At 40.0% G+C, this 21984-nt stretch overlaps 1 protein-coding gene across 3 annotated transcripts; it reads left to right on the top strand.

The window, feature by feature from the left end:
* Positions 1-4297: 4297 nt before the first annotated feature.
* xirp2b (xin actin binding repeat containing 2b) lies at positions 4298-21709 on the top strand. 3 transcript variants are annotated; one of them, XM_034109476.2, is made up of 9 exons: positions 4298-4437; positions 6674-6837; positions 7381-7509; positions 8079-8168; positions 8438-8495; positions 8597-8685; positions 9663-19131; positions 20080-20210; positions 20378-21709. In XM_034109476.2, exons 2-8 carry the CDS (start codon positions 6787-6789, stop codon positions 20160-20162), a joined length of 9969 nt encoding a protein of 3322 aa, XP_033965367.1. In that variant the 5' UTR covers positions 4298-4437; positions 6674-6786; the 3' UTR covers positions 20163-20210; positions 20378-21709. The 3 variants fall into 3 exon arrangements, with proteins under 3 accessions (XP_033965367.1, XP_033965366.1, XP_033965370.1); XM_034109475.2 differs by having other exon boundaries at positions 20373-21709; XM_034109479.2 differs by lacking the exon at positions 7381-7509 and having other exon boundaries at positions 20373-21709.
* Positions 21710-21984: the final 275 nt, after the last annotated feature.

The following is a 21984-nucleotide window of genomic DNA, read 5'->3' as shown; positions in this document are numbered from 1 at the left end:
ACATGACCGTACTAAAAACTACAGTCATTAGAAATTCATTTCAATTCAGAAATATCTTGGGTGAAATAAATCAAAGAAAAGTGGAGTGCTATAATGTGTCCTTTCAACTAGGCAGTGGCAGTAAGTACTGTAAATAATCCCTGATTTAAATCCGTTTTGATCCTTATCCATCACTCTAAATACAATAAATAAAAAAAATCTGCTCTAAAGTGTAAAAATACCTTCCATTGTACTAAGTGTCTGGATCTAAGATTCCTTGTGATTCATTGCCTCACTTCCAATGGCATCTGGCAGAGATGTGGCTCATTGTCATGCAAGCCATGGTGCTATCTGCCTGTGGTCTGCATGCAGTGCTCACTGATGTGAGCTACACCGAGCCTCTGCTGGGGAGAGGACCAACATGAAAACACTGTTGGCAATATTTCAACAGCACACAAAACTGTAAAATATTGGGCCATGATACCATAGAGTTCAGTTTAAATGTACATGAATGTATCGGCAGTTGTGTTATTGAGGGGTGATAAATCAGGATGAGACGTCCAGCGATCTTTATAAATCACCTATATTGTAAATGTAATAAGAATTGTTGCGGTTGTAAATTAGTGATACTGATTTCAGAGCTGTTCTTTTTTTGTGCTTTCTTCAAATTATCAAGATGACTGATTCACTACTGAGGCAAACATTTGCACTACAATTATGCGAGGTGAATATTAACATTACATTTGAAACAACAGTTATTTGTTTAGTCAAGCAAAGAGTTCAGTGAAAATATTCCTGTCATAATTAATTAAAACACATGAAAATGTGTTTTTAAATGAATAATTGAGCATCATATTAAGACATTGATATAACAGATATGTGTGTTTAGTCTATTTCCTAACATTCATAATAGAGCTATCATTATCCGTTGACATTATTTCATTATAATCTCCCGTGTTTGTTTTTAGTAAAGGCATCACAAAATATTTCTGTCAAAATGTTTCTGTCAGCCTTTGCGAGTATGACATTTCCCTTTTGTTTCCTCAAGAAATAATTCGACGTTGTGAAGTAAAAGCTCAGAGGCTTCTCCTCTGGGCTTTTACTCTTATTTAATCAGGAACCGTGACAAAGAGCTCACAGATATTTACCACACACTCTGGGCGAGTAGTTTAAAGAGGAGTGAGGTTTACAAATTGACACTATAAGGCTCACGTGTGTTGGTTGGCGTTGGGCCATTTCTCAGGAGGAAGTAGCCAGGTGTTTAGTGAGCTGCTTAAAGTTGGGGTAGGTCATTTTGGAGAAGCCAGCTCGATTGTGCTAGAATTTGAAAATACACAGCCGGAAAAAATCTGCCACTTCCTTATAGAGCCCCTCCTCCAACACACACGAACGCGCACATGACCAATGAGGGCACGAGATAAGTTTGTGCACAGATGGAAGGCTGACAGGCAGTTAGGCCATCCAGTTATTTTAGCCGGGCCGGCTAAAATGATTGGTCGTGCTTTTTACAGTGCTACGGCTTCCACAGATGACTTTTTTTATGGATCTTTTGTCAAAGCACTTCAGATATTCATTGCTATCGGGATGTGAAGAGCATTCCATGGAATATAACAAAAAGTGTATCTCGAGCCGGTTTCTCAAACGTACCTACCCCACCTTTAAGGGCATGTTTAAAGAAGTTACGGAGAGAGCAAAGACAATTAAATCACCATACATTATTCATTATTGTCTGTTATTCGCCACAAATTATCATTATTTTCTTTCAACTTCCTGAGTATCAGCACAACATGTTGCTTGTTGTTGTTATACATTTGAAAACCTTTGAGGAGACATTCGGTTAACTTACATCTGGAATTGACCACTGTTAACTGATATTCAGTAATTACAGTTCTTGGAAGTAGTTCTACAGTGGCACATTTTTTTGTTTTGACTCTGTGTCCTTATATGTAGACTTTATTACGAACTGGACTCTAGATAAAGTGCAACAAACCAGTGGAAATACTAATTTACATTTTCATTCTGAAGGCGTTCCAAGGAGAGCAAACGCAGTGGCAATAGAAGATGTCACTAAAATATTTAACTTAATGATCCCTCACACTGGACTTCTCTCATTGGCTGTGCACATACAGTATATGTGTGTGGATTAGAGATGGCAAATCCGGATCATTTTATGGACTCGGAGTCTTCTGAGTCAATCATTGAAGGGATCCGGATCATACGAGTCATTTGAGTCATATGAGTCAGCATGACCAAGACCGTAGAAATCCTACCGGTGAAACCGAAAAGTTGTTGCATTTAACCAGCATATTAAACTAACGTTACATTAACCTCCGCTACACAGTGTCTTTTGCTTTAATAAAACATGTGTGTGTGTGTGTGTGTGTGTGCATTTTAAAAAATAAGTGTTTTGCATTATATGTATATAGTTATTTTAATATTTTCCTGTACTTAAGCTAATTTTGCACAATTGTGTTTTCATTTAATAATAATAATAATAATAATTGTATAATTACATTTTATATATTCTAACTGTTTTGCAATTTTCTATCATTTGTTTCTTTTTGTGTGCCATGTTCAAAATAAACGAGTTTCCAAGTAAGATCCTTATTGGAAATGCAGATATTATTACAGGAGACTGTTGCACAACATGACCATTTTGTTAGAAGTCTACACTGAAACTTAATTTAGAGCCGGAAAAATCGCGGGATCCGTGAATCCAGGTCAATGATCGAGAGAGACCAGTAGCCTACGAGGACTCAGAGCCGTAACATATAGCAGGCAGCAGATCCAGAGATCCAGCAGACTCGTCCCCATGCACGAATCTACAGCAGACTCAGCCCCTCCTCCGGCTCGCACGGCTCCCGCGAGTCCCACGGCTCCCTCGACGAGTCGCAGCAGACTCAGAGATTTGCGGACTCACGGCTCACTCACGGCTCACGGCTCACTCACGGCTCCCGCGAGTCCAACGACTCACGGCTCACTCACGGCTCACGGGACTCTCGCGGGAGCCGGAGGAGGGGCTGCATTTGCTGTTGATTCGTGCATGGCGACGAGTCTGCTGGATCTCTGGATACAACAACGTTGTAATGTGATTGTACACGTTATAAAGAGAGTAAAGAGTGACGCAATTTATAGTTTTAATTGTTACGTCACATCAGGTGTAGGACTCAAAGGACTCGGGTTAATCGAGAGGGAGACTCGTCACGACCGGCTCATTACTAGGATCCGGGTTAATGATCCGGATGAATCATGACTCGCCCATCTCTAGTGTGGATGAGTTAGTGTGTGTGTGTGTGTGTGAGAGAGCGAGAGGAATTAAATATCTTTCTCTTCCTTTAACCCTCCCTGCATGACCTAACTCTGCTATGGATCACAGAGGGATTCAAGCTGAATAAAGCAGGTTCATCGTGAAAAGAACATGAAACCTCGAAACACGAATGTTCCGATTTATCGTACAATCCATTCTTGCTCTTGACTTTTATTAAGATTAAAATGATTGTGACTTCCATTACTCTGAACCTGGCAGAGTTATGCCAGAATCCTATTAATCTACATTTTAAATGATCAGGAGAACAGGTGAAGGGGGAGATTAGCATTTGACTGAGGTTTAGCGTTAGCAGGAATCCCGGAGTGTCTCTTTAAAACAGGTGGTCAATATAAATGCAGGTGTGAGTTACACATGCTGGGGATGAATGGGGTTGTGCAGATGCCTTGCAGACATGTCTGGTCTCCAAACACTGACACTACCAGAGACAGGCTGGCGCCACTGTCTCCAGCTGGGCCAAACAGGAAGAGCTGGCTGGCTCTTCCTCACTCTGAGGTGTCTCTTCTCGGGTTCAGCACCCCTTTAACCCTCTTCTCTTCAACACATACCATTACATCACTGGCTCTGTCATACCAACAGCAAAGAACAGAGCACAGCCAACACAGTTCACCACAATTTAAAATGTGTTGTGTCAGCACCTGCCCGACATCCACTTTACATTGTTTAGCGATTACCAGAAGCAGTAAAACATTTGAGGTTTAGAGTATTTGCTGTGGATTTGTATGTGCATCATTTAGCATAAAATGATGGGCGGTAACAGCTGCAGGACTATGCAGTTCACTAGAAGCCATGATTATGAAACCCAGGGTGACCTGATTTATTAGTACACAAGCGAGTCACAGGAAGTATTTCCATATGGTTTTCTGGGGACTTGACTTGGGAGGCACGGAGGCCACCCTCTCTAAAATAAAACGCACCCCAGGCCCATTTTTTGCAAGGGGGCGGAGGGTCTAAAATAAAATCAGCTGTCACTGTCTGCTTTCTGGACAGAGGTGAACACATAGTACCGGAGCTGGTCTCCAACATTGACTGGGATTTGCTTTTTGGCTTGGAAAGACCCTGCAGGCCGGGGGTGCAGTGGGATTTGTATGCGCTGAGCTCATATTTTTATATTTCAATAACCTCCTTACCTGGTAGGTGACGAGCACTTCGAGAGATGTGTTTGAGTTGAGTGGGATTTTGTAAAAATATGTTAATGTATTTTGAATTGTGTTTTTATGTTAATAACTCTGCATGCAAGAAATGGAAATGTATTATAAAGTCTCCTTTTTTGAGTTTTGCAGAAAAAACATGAAAAACAGGCTCGGAACTCTTGATAGTACTCAAATTCATTAACATAGTGCTCATGTTGAGTGCACTTCCACTCAACACAGGATACAGAGATAATAGACAAAGTTATGTCGGCCCTAAAATACTAAATATATTCAGTTTTTTAAGCTTGAGGAGAGATCACATTTTTTATAACAAATTCTAAAATACATGGACTTTGGAGCTGTTTGCACCTCTGGGTGTCCCGTTGCTCTTCTTCCTTCGCCTCCAGGCAAGTCAAATAAGTAATACGGTTTTTACAAAAAATACACAAACATGAAGTTATTGATGCAAGCTATCTAAATGCTGTTGGAGAGTAAAGCTTTGACCTACCAGCTTTCCTATATATTTAACTGAGAAACAAGACCCTTCATGGTTAAGTTTAAAATAGGCTTGATTTATTTTTGCTAGTACATTGCGCCTAGATTACTTCACTTTCTTGTTATGTGAGCTCTCACCCCGACCTAAGGTGTCATGAGATATCTTCAGACTGTCGAAACATTTTTTGGGATGCAATTTTTTGTTCCTACTACAATAAGTCTACCTAAGACCTTAACTTTAACTTGCTACAGGGCAAGGTTTTCCACTCCTTACGTGTCATTGCTCTAGTTAAGATTTGAACTAAAATACACACTGTATCTAAGTAAATGTAATTCTCTAATGTTAAGAGTTGTGAAATATTTTCCTTATCGGTTTCATCTGGCTGATTGGTTTACAAACATACTTACCATTCCAACAAGGCTAAAATAGATCACAGGGGACTGGTAGCTACAAATCAAATAGCAAAATAAGTACCAATGGGAAGCAGCTAACAACGGTGCAATGCACACTGAGTCTTAATATGTCTTTTTTTTCATGTCTCCATGAAATTAAGAAAGCATCATTAATGTGTTTCCATTTCAGATCCATGAGCCCACTATTGAGCTTCATTTAAAATAGTTTAACACTTTTATCTTAACTCAAAGAAGTGATCAAAAATGTTGATGTTTTGATTTGTTTCATTGTGTCTGTAATGTATTAGGTTTTCAATACATAGAAAAATTATAGTGATTAAATATGTTCTTTTCTGCCAGCAATGATATTAAAGATGTGAAATAGCATCTTGTGTTTCCAGTCTGGCAGCTTTTGCTGACAATATTATTGTTATTACAATGAGTTGCATATACACATGGCTTCAATTCATGCGCATTCACCACAGAGCAGAGCGGATATGTTTGTATATGCTGTAAGCCTTCAGAGTAATGGATAGTCTTATTTTGATGCTGTACTTTTTTCAATCAAAGTAGTCTACTGTATATTCATATTTCATTTTCTTATTTGCATCAGCACATTTATATATAAGTGAACTGAGTTGTGAATACTTAACTTTGCAAACATAGACACAAATATTTTGTCAGCAACTGGTCGGATATGGAGTCGATGGAAGTTAAATAGATGATCACACTGACACTGTCTCTTCAGCAGATTACAATACCCTGCAGGTTAGCAATAATATTCATTTGGTTCAGCCCTTTGGTTGATGCAAGTCCAGACATGAAGTCTAACTATGCCTAAGATGAAAAATGTAAATGACTACTAAAACTACTGCCTGTATAATCGCAGATCCCTGATAATACATTTCTATGCGGATAGGTTTTGTTTTGTACACACTATGTCCTTATTGTTAAATATGAGTTATTGACCGCAGTGATTTAAAGCCAGAATGTTTGTGTAATTTCCCTGAAGACTATTTTGAATGACTTGCAGTACAAAGCATCTTTCCTGCATTAATGTAGCACCTTTAAAAGCATTGTTGTGGCTCCAATTTGGTCGTCCTAGTCAATCTATTTACCAGTTTAAAAAAGATCACACATTTCATTCAAAATATGAATGATTTTAAATGTATAATATCCTGGAGGATACTTAAAAAGCGCAGTTTCTTCTATGTACTAGCCACTAATCTAGCTTTAAAAAAACAAAACGAGTAATTCCACACTAAATATGGTGCTGCCACTAGTTGATACCTCTCGCTACATGTGAAAAGCGTTTTACTGAACATTTGATCGGTTCTTTGTGCCATAGCTGCTGGCAGCGCAGGTTGAACCAGGGCAGGACTTCCTGAAAGAGATATAAACCAGAGGAACCGGATTCACTCTGTGGGCTCAGAGGTCATCCCACTGACCAACTGTGAGGCCATGTACCAGCCAGCTGTTTCCAAGCAAGCAGACAGCACCATCCCCAGCAGGGTACTTTAGTTTGTGCATGGTCATGTATTGTTCTACTAAAACAGGACCTGCCAGAGCTGCCTGCACAAAAAAAACATTTGCGAAATTTGAAGCAAACTTTCTATGGTCAATCATATGGGCCTGCTTGCTATCCTGTTGTTTACTGTTTAGTCTTTAGCTGCTGTGGAGCATTCAGAGTTGCACAGAAGCTTTTGTCACCATAATGGTTAGGGTTGTCATGCAGTATTAGTGGAGGTGATGACAGTTTTGCAGCTGGGGAAAGGAGTCAGTATGCTATAAATAGAGGGTAAATATATAGAGGTTCCCTAAAACATTAATTATAGTGGGCTTTACTTTTAAATAGTTCTCTCAATTCCTAGAAACTATTACAAGAACAGCTTATTATACGAGTTTCTATCTGTGAGAGCGCAAGCCGCATACATTGGCATTAACGACACCGTGTTTGAAGGCGGTGGGACTGCACTGCAGAACAGTCCTATTAGGTATCGGTTTGATTTCAGCTCATGTTGAAGTGGCAGCTAATGATATTTCCTGCTTCATTAGGTCATGGAAGAGTCGGAGGTCTGTTCTCTGCCTGGGGGACTTGCCAGTGTGAGGAAACAATTTGAGACCCAGGAAACTGCAACATCACACAATGTAACCCAGTTCCATTTTCATCACAGAACTGTGCAGGTACACATGTTGAACACAGTATATCCAATAATGAGGCTGAGAGCATGAAAGAGATGATGTGGCGGTCAAATGACAGTGAATTGAGCATGTTTTCAATGTCATTTGAAAACATGCTCTTAGCATGAGAATTGCATGAATGCATGAGGAGCTTGACTATTCAAATCAAGGCCCTCATTACATCTTATTGCACCACTTCCAAAACGTTTATAAAAGCTTTTATTGAAACTTTCAGGGCTTTTTAATAACACTTATAATGTAGCTATAGATAGAACATTTCCTAGGCAGTGGAAAATAATCGTATTTCTTATTCTTCTATGGTACAGTGTGAGTGAACGGTTTGACACATTCTTTGTTATTTTGCCTCCATCTGTGATAATTCATTTCCAACTGCAGTGAGCATCTTCTCTGCATGGTATTGAGTTGTGTACTATTAAGCTTTAGCTAATGGAGTAAACACATCTGACGCAAGGGGGGCAATATGTTGATGCAAGACTGAACAATGTATCCCTGTGTTTGTGTATTATGCACATTTTTGCTGTGTTTGACAACCACTTTCCTCATCTTCACAGGAAATGGCCAACTCTGAGGTCACAATGTCAAGCAGCAGCAGGCATGTCGTCCAAGGCAGCCAGCAGCTACATTTCAACGAAGGAGCCACGGTATTGAACGTTCTGTGTTACTGCAGGCAGGGCCACAGGGCTTGGCTAATGAGCACTTGAACACTTGAATTGCCTTGATGGCTAAAAACTGTAAATGATTGCAATCAATCACTTGTGTGCTATTAGTGATTGTGTGGTCGTCTCTTATAGTTGAGGCAGAGGTAAAACATTACATGTAGTTATTTATAGGCAAACGATTAGTGGAATTGCTGTAGTTGGGTTTTTGATGATCAATATATTTTCTCACATTTCTCTTTTAATATTTGTAGGTGTCTTACAGCAACAGTAACTTGGAATCCAGTTTTGAAAACCATCACGATGAAACAGGTAGGGTGTTGTTTTGGTATTTGTATTCTCTCTCGTATACACTGTCATTGACGGACTAATTTAAGCCCTGCCTATATTCTTGTGACTGTGCTGACTTTTAGAAGAGGAGGTTCCCAGGTACACTACTAAAGAACTGAGGGATCACTTTGAAAAATCAATCGAAGTGGCTGCGGTACAAAAACAAATTAAGGTAAGCGTTTCCATTTAATTTGAATTAGGCTAAAGTATTGAAAATGTGAAAGCTCAGAATATTTAACTCAGTTTAAGTATAATAAAATACATTAAATAAGGTATCTTAATAATTAAAGATTTTAGTTTGGTTTGGTTTGAAAACACCTTGATGTACTGATGGTAACAGTTGGTGTGGTCAAAGGTGAAGTCTATTACATTACATTACATTACATTACATTACATTGCATTTAGCTGAATTCTATGATTCCTTAAAAGGATTGTTCAAATTTGAACTCGTCACCCAAACAAATAAACGCATCCCATCAGTGCTCCTACAGAACGTTAACATGCGCAAGATTTACCCCCTCTTGTATTCACTGACTTTCTCTTTATACATCGATGGCCTTGAGTAAGGATCTGTGGTTCAGTCTGAACAACTGTTCTATTTATAGAGCCAGGGTGTATGTGATTTGAATTGTAACTTCTACCTTTAAACAGTACGGCAAACACCCCTTAAGTACTTTCTTGGTTAGAGAAACAGAAGAACAACTTGCATACATTGGTCACCTAAAATTCAAAACAGTAACGCTGGATCACATACATGCATTGTTTCTGGTTAATCCCTTGTGGATGTCCAAGGTGAATTTGAATCGAGTGTTTCTTTATAGGTATACAAACACACCAAATGTCTTAATATGTGCAATCCATGACTAGTGTTTGACTTTGTGTCAATCTTTAGGATTATAACTTAACTCATCGTAGTGATGTATTGTTTTTATGACTGTAAAGAGCATAATAAGAAATAACTTTTTTCTTTCTGAACACAGTACCATTAACCTTGGTAGTATTATTCATGTTTTATGATCTACATTTTACACTTGATCTCAAAGTGTTGCAACATGTTGACATGGAAAGCACATAAAACCCTTATATGGGGTAACTTGATTGATTTTCTTAGTTATTCATTCTCAAATACCATTTTTGTTCCTTAAAAAGATTGGACGTGATATCAATCGATCTAAGTGGTCCTCAAATGTGACTCAAAACAACTACGTGACGAGTGAGGTTTATGGAGCATCTGCTACTGAAGCAGCAGAAGACGCATCAGCTGAAGGGATGGATTATGATTATGATTATGAGGACTTTCCGCCCCCACCTGCTGAGGATTCTGACTATCTTCCACCCCCACCTCCCGACTTACTAGAAATGCCATCAGACAATGAAAATATTCCAGCGTGCAACTACTCACCAGAGCCTCCAGAACCAGCAAACCCTTCCAAATACCCGATCAACAAGGATGCTTATATCAAGCAGAGGAGTAATTATGAGCTGAAACGTCTTTACAAACACATTCATCCTGAGGTTCGTAAGAATATAGAGATGGAATATAACAGTGATTACAATGAAACTGAGTACAAACAGTTGGGGAACAAAGAGTACATGTACGAAGATGATGATGGTAGTCCCGATGATATCTACGATGAAGAATACACAGACTGGGAAGAGATTCTCCCCGGGGAGGTACAGGCGATGAGATGGAAGTTTGAAAATAAGCCACTGGATACAATTAAAGATTTAACTTCTGATGAGGTTGAGGACACCAACAAAATAACTGAACAGGAAATGATTCTTGGAAAAGATGTGAGACGTACAGCTTGGATGTTTGAGACGAAGCCAATAGATGAACTGAGTATACCCAATATGAACTCTGCAGAACATAAAAACAAATTCAACAAATTTGAAAAAGGAGATGTCCGTGCTGCAGCGTGGTTGTTTGAAACCCAGAAAATGGACTCTCTAAATAAAATGCAGAAAGAGGAGGATTTAACAAAAGAGGTTGTGTTTACAGAGGAGGATGGAAACGCTACCATTTACATGATTGACAATAAGTACATGGAAAGCCTTGGCCACACTGAGACCATTGACGAGAGCCACCTGTTGAGTCTGAGGTCAGTGTTGGAGGAAATTCATGAAGAAGTGAAAACTGTCACTAGCACTTTTGACACTCAGTTTAAATGCATCATTATGGGACAATCAAGCCAAATGCTGGAGATTAAGTCTGTGCGTAAAATTGAAAGTGAATTGGAGAACTCAATTGCCTCGCGTTGGCTTTTTGATACACAACCGCTGGACATGACAAACAGAGAATATACATCTTTGAAACTTGTGTGTAGTCTTTCCATGGAGGACAGCAATAAGGGAGACTGGGGCAGGTGGTTGTTTGAGATAAAGACATTAGATTCCCTCAATGAATGGGAAAGCTCAAAAATGGAAAACAAAGAGATATCTGGAGCTGATGTGCGCAAACACTGCTTAGTGTTTGAAACGCAACCAATGGATTCTCTGAAAGATGACTCCAATGCAAGACCCCACTCTATTGAAGACGTTATCGGGGGCAATGTTAGATCTGCAAGGCACTTTTTTGAAAACAGCCCTAGAGCAGAGAGGAGAGCTCTCACTGAGGTAGGAAGACTTCAGAAGGCAACTGTAAATGAAGAAATGAAAGGGGATGTGAGACACCAAAAGTGGCGCTTTGAGAGTCAACCTCTGGAGCACATAAGAGAGGGGAGGAAAGAGGTTACTCGCACTGTAAATATTGAAGATGAACTCACACAGGAGGATGGTACAAGCTGCAGGGCAGATGTTCGCAAGAACTGCTGGGTATTTGAGACCCAGCCAATGGATACTTTAAAAGACGATTCAAATAGTCAGCCCCTGGCAAAAGAGGACATTATTGCAGGTAACGTGAGATCAGCCAGACATTATTTTGAAACTAATCCAACTGAGGAGTTGAAGGAGCTTGCAGAGGTGGGCAAACTACAAAAAACAGTAGCACAAATGGAGGAGAGGGGTGATGTCAAACATCAGAAATGGCGTTTTGAAAGCCAACCTCTAGAGCAGATCAGACAGGAAAAGAAGGATGTCACCCGAACAATTGATCTGGAAGAAATTGACAGAGTTGACGTCTCAAACTACAAACACATTTTTGAGAGAACGGATCTAACCCAAAGTGATATGTCTCAAAAGATTCTTATTGAGGGTGTAACATCTGGTTCTGTGAAATCAAATAAGAACCTGTTTGAGTCCAATTCGCTGTATGCCATGCAAGACAGCACAGGGCACTTCCATGAGGTGAAAACAGTAAGACGTGAAGAGGTTGTTAAAGGAGATGTAACAACGTGCAAGTGGATGTTTGAAACCAGACCAATTGACCAGTTTAGTGAAAGCATTGAACAATACCAAGTTATCAAGGGCATATCCAAAGAAGAAAAAGAGACTGGTGATGTGAAAACAGCAAAGTGGTTGTTTGAAACACAGCCTCTCGATGCTATTAAGTATTTCAGCAATGTTGAAGATGAAGAAGTTATGGAAACAAGTAGGAATCTTGATGTCATGAAGGGTGATGTGAAAACCTGCAAGTGGCTATTTGAGACTAAACCAATGGACATCCTGTATGATAAAGCGGAGTTAAAGGATGAACATGAATCTGAACAAATGCAAAAAGGTGATGTCAAAACATGCACTTGGCTTTTTGAGACACAAGCACTTGATTCTATCCACGATGAGACACAAACCATTTTGAAAACATGCACTGTCAATCAAGAGGACATTACAGGAAAGGATGTAAGAACTGCTTGTTTCCTCTTCGAGACGGAGAAACTGGAGAACCTCTCTGGGGAGGAGACGGGCTCTTTTAAACGTGTTACAGAGATAGACATTGGTTCTGGAGACGTCTCTGGGAAGAAGTACATTTTTGAAAACCAAACATCAGATATCATGACTTCTACATCTGAAGAAGCATTGCAAAAACTCAAGAGAGTTCAGACCGAAGACATACAAAAAGGAAACGTAGTGAACTGCAAATGGCTCTTTGAAAACCAGTCAATAGATACGATACATGATAGCGAAGAGGAATTTATGAGCAGTCGCACGGTGAATGATGTACAAGGTGGTGATGTAGATAAGGGACGTTTCATTTTTGAGACCTACTCTTTAGATGAAATTCAGGAGACGGACACAGAGCTGACGAAAATGTGCAAAGTTGTCCGAGATAAAGATGAAAAGGGCGATGTGAGAAATTACACAATGATGTTCGAAAATCAGCCCCTTTATGCTATTCAGGACAAAGAGGGACTTTACCACGAAGTCACGACTGTCACAAGCGAAGAGGTAACACGGGGAGATGTCGTTGGAACTCGCTGGAAGTTTGAAACCAAGCCCCTTGACGCCATCAAAGACACAGATGAGGTTTATATCATTAAATCTGTCACACATCAGGATGTGCAAAAAGGAGACGTCACTTCTGCAAAGTGGAAATTTGAGACACAACCTCTTGACACGATTGCTGAAGAAAAAAAGATTGTTATCAAAACCGTGGATGATATTCAGGGAGGCAATGTTAGGATGAACAAAGATCGTTTTGAGTCTGATGCACTGAGCCAGGAATCTGTCAGAACAGTTAATGTGACTGAAATTAAAAAAGGTGATGTCACATCTGCGAAATGGAGATTTGAAACGCAGTCCATAGACAAAATAAAAAGCATGAGCTCTGAAAATTTGATTGAAACTGTTAAAAAAGAAGATGTTGAAAAGGGAGATGTAAAACATTCAGTCTGGCTCTTTGAGGAAAATCCTCTAGACCACATCAAAGAGGTAAATGAGAACGAAGCTACCGTTGTATCACAAGAGGAGATTTCCAAAGCGGATGTAAAGACGGCAACATGGCTTTTTGAAACGACACCATTTGATGACTTCAATGAGACAAAAATGGAGAAGAGTGAAATCCTGGGCAAGAGTGTCAAGGGAACTCTTGAGGAGCTTTATAGTCAGCAAATGGTGACGTCGAAGGGAGTACTTATTGAAGCTGATGAAATCGGAGACGTTAGGATGGCTAAATACCAGCTAATGAATAAGCAGGCCCCCGAAATTCAACGAGAGGATGTAATCAAGGGAGATCTGCAGACTATTATGATGAACTTGCTAAACAGACAAGAAAGGCAGGAGCAGCAAATCACTATAGATTCAGAAGAGAAGGGTAATATCAGTTATACGGTGAATCAACTATTCAACCAAGAGAGGGACAGCAGTATTGAAAGAGAGGAGATATTACGAGGTGACATCCGGGAAGCCATTAAAAACCTTTTTGATGAGAACGGTACAGCAAAACATGGAATACTCATCCAGGAAGACGAGAAAGGAGATGTGCAGATGACCTTATACTCCCTTCTTAATAAACAAGAAAATGTTAATGTTGAAAAAGAGGGCATTGTAAGAGGGGATATAAAGAGTGCTCTTCAAAACCTGTCCACCTCAGACAAGACAGATCAGGCAGTGAAGATACAGGTAGATGAAGCTGAAAAGGGAAATGTCAACTTTTATTCCACATGCATTGAATCTGGGGCTCTTGACTATCTTAAACAGCTCCACCTTGGAGCTGATGAGACTCGGTCTGACGGAGCACAAAAAGAGGTGATCCTTGGAGGCGACATAAAAGGGACCAAACTCATCCTCTGCCGAAATCAAATGCAAATTGAACGTACGGTAGAGGATGTTGTACCTGGTGATGTTCACAACACAGTGAAAGTTTTTATGTCGGAGCCAACCCTCTCATTGGAAAACCTCCAAAGGGAGGAGATAGTCAAAGGAGATTTAAGAGCTGTTTTGAATTCATTGTCTGAATCAGCTAATCAGACAGTTGTTGTAGAAAAAGAGGAGGTGGTGAAAGGCAACATACCTAAAACCATGCAATGCCTGAAGAAGGCCCAAACAAGGTACAAGGAAGTAGAGAACGAGAAGCAAGACATCATACCAGGAAATATCAGAGGGGCTCTAAGATCTCTTGAGAAATCCTCAACAACAAGAGTTGAAGCTGTTGTCGAGGATTTAGTTTCTGGAGATGTGAGGGCCACACTCAAATCTCTAGAGTTGGCAAATAAGGCGGTCAAGGAAGTTGAAAAGGAAGAAATAGTGAGGGGCGATATTCGCACAACAATGCAAAGTCTGCACGATGCCTCCAGTGAGAAGAAGATGTGTCAACAAGGAATAGACGTGCAGGGAGATGTCAGAGGAACAATCCAGCTCTTAATGGAGCCTCCACCTTCACCGAGAATGGAAAGGAGTTCAAGCCTTGAGCGTGACTTTAAGGGTGATGTGAAGATGTCCATTAAGTCATTATATGAGACGCAGGACCAATCCCAGTTTGAGAAAGAAGATGTGATAAAGGGTGATGTTAAAGGCACTATTAAGTCTCTGATGGAATCAGCACAGCGTGAATCTCCCAAAGTCAGACTTGGATCATACAGGAGAGTTCGAGTAAAACAGGGCCCTCCAGTTAAAAATATAAATGATGATGCACAGAGGAAAATACAAAAGATTAAAACGGCTAGTTCAGTTGAGACATCAATGGGAAATCAATCCATCTCTAATGAAACTAAAATTGTAAAAACAACGTCAAGAACAGTGGAGCAGTCTGCTCAGCAATCAACTACTGTGGTGGAGCATAAAACTATCACCCAAAACCACGGCATCAAAACATTAAAGACAGAGTTCCGTAATCTAAAGTCGAAGGGAATGATAAAACATGAAACGACCAGTGTAAAGACAGCAGATTTCACCCTAAAGCCAGAATTGCCAGAGCCCGATCTGTCTCTCCCACCTCCACCTCCATCAGTGGCAGACTCTGACCTTCCTCCTCCTCCCCCCTCACTTGATTCTGACATTGATCACCTTCCTCCTCCACCACCACCAGTCACCAGTGAGCAGGACTTTCTCCCACCCCCTCCAACTCAACAAGAACTGGAGAGCATCCCAGCACAGGAAATGTATCCTTCACCAGCAACAGCAAAAAAGATGACGGTCAAAAAAGTGAAAGTTCCCATTTTACACCAAGTCCAGAAGGTGGAAGCAAAAGTGGAATTCAGTAAAACGGAACAGGTGGAGGACATCACATCTGAAACAACTACAAGAACCTCAAAAACGGTTTCATGTGAAATCCCTCAATTGCCTGAGCCACCACAACCACTGAAGAAGGTTTACATATCTCCTGTGAAGTTCACCCCTCCACCCTCCCCTCCGCCTTCCATGAAAGGGAAAATGAGTAAGTTTAACACTCCATTGATAAAAGCAGAAGGAAAGTTCCGTATGATGGTGGATGAAAACACCCCTCCAACCACTCCAACACCCACTTACATACATGACTCAGTTACTGCTGCTCTTGAAATGCTTTCCTCAAGCGATAAGGGACAGTCAAATATAAACACATCAGAAATCACACAGGAAAGAGCTGAAATGGCTGCATTGAGTGTTCATTCAGACTCCCTATCATGTGATTTGTCCAAGAACATCGTTGTCAAAAACACCACCCAGAGTAATGTCAGTGCTAGCCATGAAAAAAATATCTCAGATTCAACAGTTGTTTCCTCTGCCACACAGCAAATGTTCTCTAATGAATCTTCTAAGGTTGTCTCTGTTCAAAAGACCTCATCCATCTCAGCTGTTAGACAACAGATGCATACTACTACTACACAGAAAACTGTTTCCTCCAAGCAGTCTGTTCAATCTGTCATGGCTGACACAGTCCAGACCTCTGTCACTGATTTTGCAACAATTGAAAACATGGTGGCTGATGGAAAGAAAGATTCTAAAAATCAGAAAACAAAAAGATCAGAAGATCAAAGTGAAAATGTAATTAATTCTGACAAAATTGAAACAAAGGAGAACGAAAATCTAAGCAAATCCCAATCTGAGAAAAAAGTCAAAAATGAAAAGGAGTCCAAATCGCCACCACGGGATAAAAAGAAGAAAACTGATCATTCTCCTACCAAGAGCCAAGACAACGTTTCTGATGAGCCAATGCAAATGGAAATGGCAGCTCCCAATACAAATGGAAAAGCAGGAAAAGCAAATCAAAAGGTTAAAAAGAACAAGCAAGAAAAGCAAGTCGAGTCAAGAAAGTCCAGTGAAAGTGAGAAACAGAGTGTTTCACAAGATGTCAAGGTGGAAGTAAAGAAAGCTACTGAGGTGAAAGTGATCGTTGAACCTAAGGAAGTAAAGACCGAGTTAAAGCAAGTGACTAAGAAAGGTACTTCCCCTCCTGCTGCTGCCTCTACGCCAGCAGCTTCCTCCATACCTGTTGTTACTGTAAGCTTAACAGACAGCAAACCAGAAACTCCAACTGCAGTTAAAAAGAAAAAGAAGTCCAAAAAGTCAAAAAGCAGTGCACAGCAAAATCAAGGTAAAGAGATTTCCACAGAAACAATTGCAGCTGTTCTAGAATCCAACACTGTAACATCCTACCAAACTCAGGAAACAGTTGCAGTTTCCCAAACTCATACAATTGTAAAAGAAGAGAAGATTCAAGTCAAGAGAGAAGTCATTACCGCAGAAAGTAAAGACATTCAGAATTCTAAGCAGCAGAAAGCAGTTCAAAAGCAAATGAAGGGATCTCAAAAGAAGAAAGAAGTGACGGTTATTCAGCAGAGCGCAGTGGAACCACTTGAAGAAAGTAGGGCTGTCCCAATTACTGTGACAGGCGAGCAAAAGGAACTGGTGAAGTCCGAAGCAGGGAAAACTGAGGAATCCCAGAGGCTGGAGGTCCAAGCGTTAATCTTTCTCATCACAGAGATACAAAGAGTTTCAAAAAAGACTGATTCTGAATCTGTGAAGATTCTGCTCAATACAGTTCCAGATTGTCTCATGAGTTGGGAAGCAAAGCTTGAACTGGAGGGAGCTGTGGTGGAAAGTGATGTGCAACAAAACAAAGACATTCTTTCACATCTGAGGAAACTAGCAGAGGCCAAACTAATGCAGCTAGAAGATAACGAGACTATGGAGAAACATGAGTGTGAGCCAGTTTCTGAGAAATCTGTTTCTGGTGGGGCAACGCAAAAATTATCCAAGATCAGTATTGGTTCTGCCAAAATTGAGAAACAAACCAAGAAGAAGAAGTCCACGGAAAGACGGAAAGAGGAAACTGAAACTGGTCAGTGCAAGTCTGTTGACCTTCGGGCTCCCTCACCTTTACTCAGGATGCGCTCTCCCTCACCAACGTTTATCACCATCGAATCCACACGAAGAACTGACTCACCCCTGAGAATGAGTCCATCGCCCAAAATGCATAGGCCACCCACACCTCCCACGCCTCCGCCACGTAGGTGTGACACGCCAACATCACGCCTTACAAGAATAACGCCATCTCCGACTTTTGACAGAGCAGAAAATTTGGCACGACTAAAAGACACAACAGCCAAACTCTCACGTGGGGTTACACCACCTCCGCCACTTCCCCAACAAATCTCAGAAAAGAAGTCTGAAATTGTGGAATCCCCTGCCTCATTTCATCGACAAATCAAAATTGATTCACAACTTGTGGAGGCTTCAGGGATGTCAAATGCAACAAAAAGTCTCAAAGAGAGTTTATCTGGTGAGGCTCAGCAGACTGATGTCAATTATACACATGTAAAGGAAGATGAAGCTAATATTTCAGAGGGTTTTATTGCAAATCAAACACAAAGAAAGTCTGAGTCCCACATGCGGTTGTGTCAAAATGATCCAGATCTTATTGATGCATCGGATATGTCAGAGTCATCTGTATCTGTCAAAGAAAAGAGAGAGTTTTTTGAAGAAACTCAAAAGGCTGAAATTAATAAGACCTATACACGAAAGGAGCCTATTGCTATCCCTGAAAGACTGGGCCCAGACTTGGAAGACTTTGATGCAGAAAATAAGAACAAAGAAAAAGATGAGCTTCTCAGGGCAGACTTGTACAGTCTTGTAAACACATACGACACACCGGAAGAGAAATTATTTCTCAGAAAAGAGCTTATCCCACTCACTGGGTGGCTTCACAATGAAACTGAAAGAACCGATTGTGGCAAAGAGAGAGTAGACATTCTGGAACAGGAAATGCCAACTTTTGACATCCAGACTATTAAAAATGTTTTTGAACTGGGTGAGAAAAGTTCCTCATTCAGAGAGGAGAAAAGGGATCAGGAGGAGACTATGTCAAGCCTGAGTGAAACAACAGCAGACACTTCAAAGTGGGGAATTCCTCTAGAGACAAAGAGAGGCTCACGGCAGAGCACCCCCCTGCCTCCTCAGAAAACTGGGGTAGAAACTGTGCCAGCAGTACCATCAGCCTTCTCAGAAACCAAATCCTTCACAGAACATTTCTCAAATGTTGATGAGCTGGGTAACAAAGTCACCGGAACAAGGACAGCTGTCACAGGGCACTCTGAGAGTGTGTCAACCCAACAAGCTCCTTTTTCCTACGCTGATGCAGTTAGAAAAAAGGCTGCAGAAGCGAAGCTAGCAGAAATCTTCGATGACGATGCTACTGACAATTTGCTGAGTAATTTCCACAAAACATGGACAGAGAGTGAATCTGTTTTCAAGAGTCTTGGCTACTCTACTTCTGCGGAGACAACATCCCAAGTTGTATCTCATCATTCGAAAATCGTCTCATCTGGTAAAGACCTATCCAGCATGAACAAACTGAAACTAATGGCATGGACTAGGGACGGACGAGTTTTCTTTGAATGTCTGTTTGCGGTGTGTTAAAGCATTTCTAATTACTGCATTGTATGAATTGTGAAAGCTTTTCTATAAAACAAAAATAGTTCGTAACAAGAATAAGAGACTACAGCTCTGATGCTTTAGTTCAGCAGTGCTTTTACATTAGCATTTTCATTATAAGCAATAACAATAAATTATATCTGAAGATTATGTTAATGTCATAAAAACTGCCCAATTGGAAAAGTGACGGGCTCTTTTACCAGTAACCTTCATTGAAATCTGTCCATTAGTAGTTGTAGTGACCCAATAATTAATGGACCAATCAACATCAACATCCATTGAGCCAAGCTGCTATACAACTAAATGTTTAACTAACTCAGTATAGTTTAACAAAATTATCTTGTATCACGATAACTTTCATTTTCTGAATCTTTCAAACACATGTCATGGTATTCAATCAATGAAGTATTCATACCTGTGATGAGGTAATGATAACACACAACTTTATCAAAAAATACCATGACATTTAATTGTAAGGTCTGGAAAAAAACTGCACCCGATGACAGCTTATTTGTATTCCTCACTAACAATGCATTTGAGAGATGCTTAGAAATTCATGCAAGCATGTACGAATATGAGTGAAAACAATAAAAATCCAGAGGAAGGTACAATACCATTCATTCTCATGGCCATTGTATATTTTCATATTGAAAAAATGAATGGGCCACATCAAGTACAAATGCAATATATTTTACAGTTTGTACCAATAAGTCATAAACTATTTGTCGATAAAAGGAAAGCCATACATGTAGGTGTTGCATTGTGAAGCAGCCCAAAGGAAAGCCATTCAAATGGGATTAATGAAAAAATATATAATTTGCATTTTATCTCTTTCAAACAGGTTCGAGTTCCGAAGTCAGAGCTCTGCACAGTATGTCGGAGGAGAGCTTATCCGATGGATGCTCTGATAGTGGACAAAAATAAGTACCATAAATCATGTTTCTGCTGTGAGCACTGCAGGAATAAATTAAGGTAAATATTGCATTCATTCAAACAAATACTCACCATAGTTACAATTAAACATTCCAATACCAATCAGTATATGCATAAGTGTTTTAAGTGACAGAAAAATGTTTAAAATAATAGAGGTTATTATTATTTTTCTAAAAGAAACAATGTTCTTTTCTCTCGAAGCTTAGGGAACTATGTCTCTCTCCATGGACACTACTACTGTCTACACCACTACAAGCAGCTCCTCAAATCCAAAGGGAACTACGATAATGGACCCGGGCAGAAACCTCCCACAGGAAGTGGTGGACTTATCCCCTCAGATGAGAATCTCGAATGGAGATATTCTGTGAGCAGCGTAGCTTCAATAGACAAAACACTCAGCGGTGAAAACGCAATCACAAAATTGTACGATGAAGGCAAACCACACAGCAACAAAATATCTGTAGTTTGGCCCCCACAGGCCGATCCCCAGAAGAAAGCCTTTAAAATAGAAGATGACATTCAGCTAAATAAACCACATTGGCCCCCTTCACACAACTCCCCCAAGTTACCCAAACAACAACACAGAAAGGCTGTTCCTAAAAGTGTCCTTTGAAATAAAATCACCCAATCTCACAGTTTAGTTAAATAAACTCAAAGAAGCACAAATAAGGAGAGGTACACAAGATGCTATGGAGAAACTCTCCTGTTGGTTCGATTAAGGAAGTGTTTTTTGAAGGTTATGCAGTTAAGTGATTTTAAAAAAGGAACAGGAAAAGTGAGGATATAGAAGGAAACTGTAAATACTTTTAAATGGAATGTGTAAGGAAAAGCAGGTTGTAACTGAGTAAGTACTGGTGCGATCAAGACGGAGAAAGTATTGAAAGTGGATGTAGAAATGAAAAAGTGTATCAGGTAAACTGCTATAACAACTGTCATGTTACTCGTAGATGGACCAGTTGATAACAATATAGCTAGGAGCAGCTTTAAGACACATTTAAAGTCTAGATCAAATAAAATAAATGTTATTGTTGCTTTATATCTAAATTATTGTGTGGAATTAAGCCAGCCTTAATTCAACCAAGTTGTACAATATAAATCCGCTCAGTTTCCTTTTCATCCATGTTCCCGAAAATAATTGGTTTATTGTTCAATGCACTCCATTTTTTCCCTCTGTATGCCGGTTCATGGAGATATTCTCTGTTGTATTATTCTGTCAGGTCTTTTATCTTTCAACATATCAACATGTCTGAATTTGCCTTTTTTTAGCACCTGGTGTGCAGACTACTAAAAGCATCTTGGAATTATTTTATTTATAATATTGAAAGTATATAATATAAGTTGAATTGGTGATAATCATGTTTGTTTTGGACATTTGTATCCTATATTGAACGACAAATATTTTGCAATGAAGAATTTTATTTTTTAGATTAGACGGTTATACCTTGCTTTGTACAAGAAATATCCTGATTCTGTCATGCCGTCAGGCTGGTTCTCTCACTTTATTGCTGATCCAATGGCAATACAAATATTGATTTTAATTGTCTCATGTGTCTCTTTGAAAGTCTGTTGCTCAATCTTCCAAACCAGACACAAAGAGGATGTTCTTTCACAGGTGTGTGTCAGCTTGAATTAGACTACATGGAGACAGGAGCAAGATCCCTTTAACACCATCAGTGTAATCTCCTTTAGAAGCTGTTCCCACCTTGGAGGGGATTTCCAAGTTCAAAGCACGGGTGGGCCTGCAGCAGATAAGAAACCATTTCCAAGTAGGGAAACAAATTGAAATTTGTCAGACAAATAAACAAAAAAGGCT

Source organism: Pseudochaenichthys georgianus, chromosome 21 (genome assembly GCF_902827115.2).
Source record: "Pseudochaenichthys georgianus chromosome 21, fPseGeo1.2, whole genome shotgun sequence".
Classification (NCBI taxonomy): Eukaryota; Metazoa; Chordata; class Actinopteri; order Perciformes; family Channichthyidae; genus Pseudochaenichthys; species Pseudochaenichthys georgianus.
This window is presented reverse-complemented; position numbering and strand designations above follow the sequence as displayed.